Source organism: Monoraphidium neglectum (assembly GCF_000611645.1).
Source record: "Monoraphidium neglectum strain SAG 48.87 unplaced genomic scaffold scaffold02555, whole genome shotgun sequence".
In the NCBI taxonomy this organism is placed as follows: domain Eukaryota; kingdom Viridiplantae; phylum Chlorophyta; class Chlorophyceae; order Sphaeropleales; family Selenastraceae; genus Monoraphidium; species Monoraphidium neglectum.
Window position 1 is genome coordinate 2,865 of NW_014011073.1, and position 6,938 is coordinate 9,802.

The 6,938-nt window shown below is 68.1% G+C and overlaps 1 protein-coding gene across 1 annotated transcript in view; it reads right to left on the reverse strand.

The window, feature by feature from the left end:
* Positions 1 to 5,647, reverse strand: part of MNEG_11009 (hypothetical protein) — a gene marked incomplete at both ends in the record, with an annotated part of 8,020 nt that extends 2,373 nt beyond the window's left edge. Inside the window, 3 exons of the mRNA XM_014040519.1 lie at positions 1,931 to 2,859; positions 3,111 to 3,621; positions 3,901 to 5,647. Coding sequence (XP_013895973.1) covers positions 1,931 to 2,859; positions 3,111 to 3,621; positions 3,901 to 5,647 — 3,187 coding nt within the window. The remainder of the gene's footprint in view (positions 1 to 1,930; positions 2,860 to 3,110; positions 3,622 to 3,900) is intronic.
* Between the last annotated feature and the right edge of the window lie 1,291 nt (positions 5,648 to 6,938).

A 6,938-nucleotide genomic window follows, 5' to 3' on the forward strand; every position in this document is an offset into this window, starting at 1 on the left:
GCGCGCGCAGCGGCGGCAGCGGCACCTGCAGCACCACGTGCCCCGTGCCCGCCGCGGCCGCGGCCGCCGCGCGCTCGGCTAGCTGTGCGGGGGACACGAGCGGCACGTCCGCCATGGGGGTATCGGTGGCGGCAGCGGCGGCGGCGGCGGCGGCGCCAGGGGCGGAGAGCGCCGCGCGGAGGCCGCTGCCCTCTCTCGCCAGGCGCTGCGCGAGGCGCAGCGGCACGCATACGTCGACGCTGGCTGGCAGCGGCAGGAGGGCCGGCTGCAGTGCGGCGCCTGGGGCGGGCTCGGCGCCGATGCAGATGGCGAAAGGCAGGGGGTAGGGCTGGGGGCCATTCAAGGGAGCGCTTGTCGTCGCCACGGCTGCTATTGCTGCGCTGGCGAGCGCGGCGCCGTTGTCTACAGCCACGAGCAGCTCGGTGCTGGCGCTGCTGGCGGCCCCCGGGCTGGAGGCCCAGCTGCCCTGAGAGCTCAAGCCGTCCAGTTCCATTGTGTGGGGTTGCCCTTGCTCCTACGAAACCGCGTGACGTGGGCGAGCGCAACTGTCAGGGAGCACGCACGTGTAGCCCACCGCGCTGTGCGAGATGACTGTCGCTTCAAAAAAGGTATTCAGGCAAAGCATTCTCCGGACCGGCCATTGTGTGCAACTACCTAAGATCGCCGAGAGTTGATGTGTCTTCGTGCATCACCCGTGTCCCGTCCTTCGCACCCGAGGAGACAGTTGTAAGTGTTTCACTATCCCTATTGTCATCTGGCGGACGCGTGCTTTGGGAACGGGATGCACTGGTGTGACACACCTGAGCTAAGTGAGGTGGTAACCCTTCTGGAGGACTCCGTTTTGGCACTGGCAGCTCCGATCGTTGCATGTTCAGACTGTCAGCCTGTCAGTAGAACCAAGGGGGATGCTCTGCCCGCAAAAAGCCGACTTGACAACTGCACCGCTTGCGCTGAGTCAACCTGCACCTGCTCAACATGAAGAGGTGGGCTCCCTCTCACTGCGAGCGCCAAGGTGTTCAGGCTGCTCAGATCGGTGATGATGACGGGAGCACGCGTGCTCGACAAATCAGGGTACACTTGTTCTGCATTGGGTAAAAAGCATGGAACCCTGTTGCCCCCCAGCTTGGGCGACATGCGATGGTGTGGTGATGTAGATGAAGAATTCCATATGATGCACGCATGGACCGATCTCTCCTCCTGGACAGAGTTTTGAAGGGTTGCATGCACCTAGCAAATCAACATAGCAAATCAGGCAAGGGACCCAACGATTTCAGCATTGCCCTCCATGCTGTATCAAGGCAACAACGGCAACGTGGCACGGTCAAGGCAACGTCAGCGCCAAGGTGATGTGGTCCCAATTGCTGCTCCATGTATGATGCGCGGGCAATCCAAGTCTGGAGAAGCTCAAGTTGATGAGTCGTCGTGTCAAAAAGCAGGGGTCGGTGCACGAGCGCTCTTGCATACACTGGCCACTGCTGTATGCAAACTCGCCGCGCCCCGTGAGGCATGCCCAACGTGCAGCAAACGCCACACGCACACCCCTTTGGCGGGGGCAGCATCAACAGATGCAGCTGACTGGTCTTTGAAAGGTAGGGAGAGGGAAGGGCAAGAGTTCAGATGAATGGCAAGTACCTGAGTCTACAATCAACCATGTGCAAGTCGACTGATGAAAACCTGGGTTTATGTGTTGCTGTTTTCAATGGCAGATGCCTGGCATCGAGTCAGCCAATCACTAACCAGCCGGCCAGCCGACACACTGAAGCAAAATCCCCATGAAATTATTCCCTTGTAAATGTACCCATGTAGACATGTGCACGCTTGCATTTGCTTGGCCTTCCCTTCAAACACAGTTGTGCCGCAGGCCTGCACGTTGGCAACGCGGCGCCCTAATTCCAGGCAGGCGCCCCCTGCGCTGTCGGCCCGGCCTCACCCTGCGCGCCGCTGCCCGCCTCCACAGCTGCTCTTGCCGAACCCAGTGGCAGCAGGGCAGCGCACGCGCGCATCTCGTTCGCCAACAAAAACTCTAGCAGCGCCGCCGCCGGCGCGCGTTCGGTCGCCGCCCGCGGCGGGTCCGCCGCACCCGACTCGGCCGCGGGGCCGACCGCGATCACGCCGGGCATTACGGCGGCCGTCTCTCTCCCTTCCTCTGTGGCCCGGCCGGCTGCGACGCCGCCGCTCGTGGCGCCCGGGGCGGCTGTCAGCGCCAAGAAAAGGTCTTGCAGCAGTGGCAGCATGTGGCGGCCGTAGGCAGCCCCCGGGGTCACGCCGTCGGCGTCCGCCAGCTGCCTGCACAGCCGCCGCAGCTCTCGCGCCGCGCCCCGGCACGCGCTCGCGCCCGCGCCCGCGCCCTCCGCCGCGCCGCTGCCGCTGCCTGCGTCGCCCGGCGCCTCGTGCAGCGCGAGGGCCGCCGTTTGGGCGACGAGCGAGTCGCGTGCCCCAGCCGCGACGCCAGGCGCGCCCGATGACGTCAGACATTCATCATCGCGGCCACCGCTGGAGCCGCCGCCCGCGGGCGGGGCCGGCGCGCGCTCCAGCAGGTGCAAGAGAAGCAGGGCAGCTGGTGGCGCCACGTCAGCAGCAGCAGGCAGCGGGACAAGCACCCGCAGGTGCGCGCGGGCGCCGCTGCCCTCGCCGCTCCGCCCGCCGCCCGGGCTGGGGACTGGGCTGCTGGTGGGGCCGCCGCCCGCTGGGGCGCAGTCGGGGGAGCACCTGAGGCTGCTGCTACTGTCGCTGATGTCACCGTCGGCCGCCCTGCGCGGGCGCGGCCCCTCCACCGCCTCCCCCGGCGCCTCTCCGGCGGCGGCCGCCGCTGCCAGCAGCTCTTGTGACGTCAGAGTGACGTCATGGAACGGATGGAGGCTGCGGGTGGCGGAAGGCGGGCGGGCGGTCGCGTCAGGCGGGGGCCTCAGGGATTGCGCCGGGTTGGGATCAACGGCAGTGGCTCAGCAGCGGTGAACACCTGCATAGCAAGCCATGGTCTGCAAACTTAGAATTGCAATTGTTGCGGCGCGAGAGCCACGGAAGCCATGCGTGTCACTGATACAGTGGCCCCACTACCAACGGCAGCCCCCCACCCCCGGGGAACACGATGCACACGGGCACGTAATCACCTGCCAGACGCGCAGGCGACCACCCTCAAGGCAGACCCAGAGGCCGCCAGCTGCACCGCCAGCGCCCTGGGCACGTGGAGCGTGACGCATCCGCCGCCGTCGCGACTGGCGGGCAGGTCCGGCCCACCCGGGGCCTCTGCAGGATGGCTGACAGAGGCTCCGGCCACAGCCGCGTCCTGCGCGCCGCCGCCGGCGCTGGGCGCGAGGACGAGCGCGCACGGAGACGCAAACAGCTCGGCGGCCGCCGGCGCCGGCGCCGGCGGCGCGGCGCCGCTCGGCCGCAGCGGCGCGGCGGCGGTCCGTCCTGGGGGCTGGGGGTTTTGCCGCGCGGGGGATGGGATGACCGTGGCACTCAAGACGTCGAAGCCCGCGGGCGGCGTCAGCCGCAGCTGTCGCGGCCCGGCGTCATCGTCTTGGCTGGGCGAGCCGGGTGCAGGCGGCGCGGCTGCTGGTCGGGAAGCTTCCGGCGTGGTGGCGGCGCCGATGACGAGGAATGACAGTTGGAGGCAGCCTGCAGGGCAAATACATGATTGCCGCGGCGAGCGCGGCATCTCAGTGCAGCTGCGCCCAGCGCAGCAGGGCGCGCTGGCGAGACAAGCGCCGCGGGGCCGTGCAGGCGGCGCGGGGGGTGCCGGCTGGTGACCCGCGGGCGACGGCCGTCGAGGCAGCATTGGCGCGCGCTGGTGTTGGTGATTTGACACCGTGTTTATGGTGACCATAAATGCGTGCCATCTACACACAGGACCACACACGGGGTAGGTGGTGGTTGACAAGGGCTGCAGCGCCTCACCTGGAAAGCCGCAGTAGACGATATGGGTGGGTGCCACCACGCCCGCCTGCGGGCGCAGAGCGCGTTGCATGACGACGGGACCCGAACTTGTGAGGGAGCGCGTCGCGATTACCCACCCCGCTCCGGCCGGGAAGAGCGCCCGCATGCCAGGTGCAGGGTCGGCCGCGGACCAAAGCGGCTGCCCGCGCGAAAAGCAGGCGCGCGCCGCCATGCCGCGGGCGTGCGCAGCAATGCCCTTTGGCGGACGGATGGTGTCCCTCAGCGCGCGCACGTGGCGCGCCTGCAACGCCGCCTCACGGGCCATGCTCGCCACCGTCTCCTGCAGCGCCGCCGCCGCCGCCCGCCGCGCCGCATCCCCCACCACCGGCTCCGCGGCCGCCGCTGGCCACGTCACCCTCGGCCGCTGCCGCCAAGACGGCCCCTCGGCCGCGCTCTGGCCGCTTAGCTGCGGCGCCAGCAACACCGTCGTGCCCGCGACCACGCCGCCGGCCAAGGATGAGGCACCGCCCGCGCGCTGGCCGCCGCCGCCGCTGCTGCCGCCGTCGGCGCTGCCAGTGGGCTGAAGCTTCACGCTGATTGTGGCGCGGCGCGTGGCGTGGGGCGAGTAATTAACCCGGGTACCCGCCGCGCGGGCCGCGTCTGAGAGGCGCTTCGCTTCCGCCATCACTTCTTTCAAGTCAATGACGAGCGCGCCTGCCTCGCTGCTTCTCGCCCGCGCGCCAGCAGTGCCGCGAGAGCCGCTTGGCTCAAGCGTCGGCCGCGCGGGCGGCCGCTCCTGCCCTTGTCGCTCCTGCCCTTGCTGAGGCTCCTGGCGCTGCTGCTGCTGCTGCTGCTGCTGCTGCTGCTGCTGCTGCTGCTGCTGCTGCTGCTGCTGCTGCTGCTGCTGCTGCTGCAGTTGCTGCTGCTGCTGCTGCTGCTGCTGCTGTTGCTGCTGCTGCTGCTGCTGCTGCTGCTGCTGCCGCCGCCGCCGCTGCTGCCGCTGCTGCCGCTGCTGTTGCGCTTGCTGCCGCCGGCGCTGTGCACGGAGGCGCCGCAGCCACATCCAGAGGAGCATGCCGGCGCCCGCCGCCCCCGCGGGCGCGACGGCGAACGCGGCCAGCCCAAGCGCGCGGCCGCGCACGCAAATCGCCCCGAGCGCCGCGACCGCCGCCCCGCCGCCTGCGAGCGCTGGCGCGCACGCGGCCGCGACCCAGGCCGCCGCAGCGGCGCCCGCGGCGGCGATCAGGGCTAGCGCGCGGCTTCTGAGCTCGGACGCGGCGGCGGCAAGGAGGGTGCCGTTTAGTAACAAGATGCAGATCAGAACTGGCTCCACATCCAATGCGGGCCCCGCCAGGGTCCAGGCCGCCACCGCGTTGGCCGCCAGGACGGCGGCAGCGAGCAGCTCCGCCCGCGCCGCGGCGAGCGCGCGCTGCAGCCGCCCCGCGCAGAAGACCAGCAGCGCGGCCGCGGCCGCGGCGGCGAGCGCAGGGGCCGCGGCCCAGAGGGCGGATGAAAATGAGGGCTGCCCGTCGGGGCCCCTGCGGCCGCCAGGCGCGGCGCCGTGCGGTACGGTGTCGGCGGCAAGAGAGGCCTGCCGCGAGCGGTCCAGTGGGTGCCCGGCGCGCTGCGCGCCGCGCAGCTCTGCGACGGCGCGGGCTGCGGAACAGGCCGGCGCCAGCGCAACCGTTATCCCGTGGCCCAGCAGCGCGTAGGCCGCCGCTCTGCCCGAGCTCGCACTTGTGAGCCACAAACGTTTCAGAAGGTTCATATTGATGCTACACAGTCATATGGTGAAGCACGGTCTGCCGGCTCAGATCGTTTTGCGGCCCGTACGATGAAATTTGGCAGCGGTCATCTGCAATCTTGTGCAAACCAATCTACATGAGTCTGCGATTTGGTCTGCATTTCTTCAAGCACGGTTAATGTTGTGCACAAGCCTGTCGCAATCCCCAGCAGAACGAGGTGATGTCAGCCGGACATGCAGTGGTGCTGGCCACCCTGCTGGGCAGGAAACCAGGGGGCTGATGCACTGCGATGGGTAGTGCGACAGCGGCCCATGTGCTGCATCATCTCAGCCCAACAAATGTCCAGTGAACTGTCCAGCCAGCATGCATCTTCAACGCAGAGCCAGTCAACCCCTTGCCCAGGCGACCCCTGAAACGAGGCAGGCGAGCTGCCTGCCGGGCAGCAGTCGTGCGGCGCCCCTCGTCCCACTGGTGGCGTCCGTTTTGAAGCTGCATGCCATTCTGATCATCCGTTAATTGGTGTCCTGCTAATAATCCATGTTTGCTTACCTTGTTGCGGATGCGCACCGCAGCCCAGGCAAATGCGATTTATGACTTTCATGCGCATGATGCTGGCCGGGTGTGGCCAAGGTCCCGAAGGCGCCACTACCAGGGGGCGCGTGTGTTTGCACCCCTGATTGCTCTGCCACACTCACTGCTGTTTGCTGGCTGGAATGCCCTGAACTGTTGCTTGACACGGCCACACTGCCACACTACCAATGACTGCTACGAGCCAAGTCTTGAAGTCGCTGCTTGTTGCAATCCATTACTCGTGCTGGCAGACACTTGACTTATGACGCGACATAAGCGGACTAAGAGCCACGCGCCGCCAGGCACAGTGCGCCCTGCGCATGCGCCAGCGCTGCAACACGCTGCGTGCGGCGCACACATCAAAAGACGGCCCTGATCCGCCCCGGGTCAGCGCGACAACAACGCAGGGCTGCCTCGCACGGCAGCAAAGCCACTGCCGCCGTCGCCCCCGCCGCCGCCGCCGCCTCTGCGCTCCAGCGCCAGCGGGGCTGCCCCCTCTAGGCGGCAAAGCGCTTGGCCTGCTCCTGGATGATGGTGAGCCGCACGCCGCGCGCCTTGGGCAGCGACACCAGGGGCTTGTTGCCCTTGCCAATGACAAACACGTTGGACACGCGCGTGGCGAACTTGTTGCCGGCGCTGTCCTCGACGTGCACAATGTCGTGGCCGCCGCGGTGCTTCTCCTTGGACACGATGGTCCCCACGCGGCCGTTGTTGTGGCCGCCCGTGACCATCACGAGGTTGCCC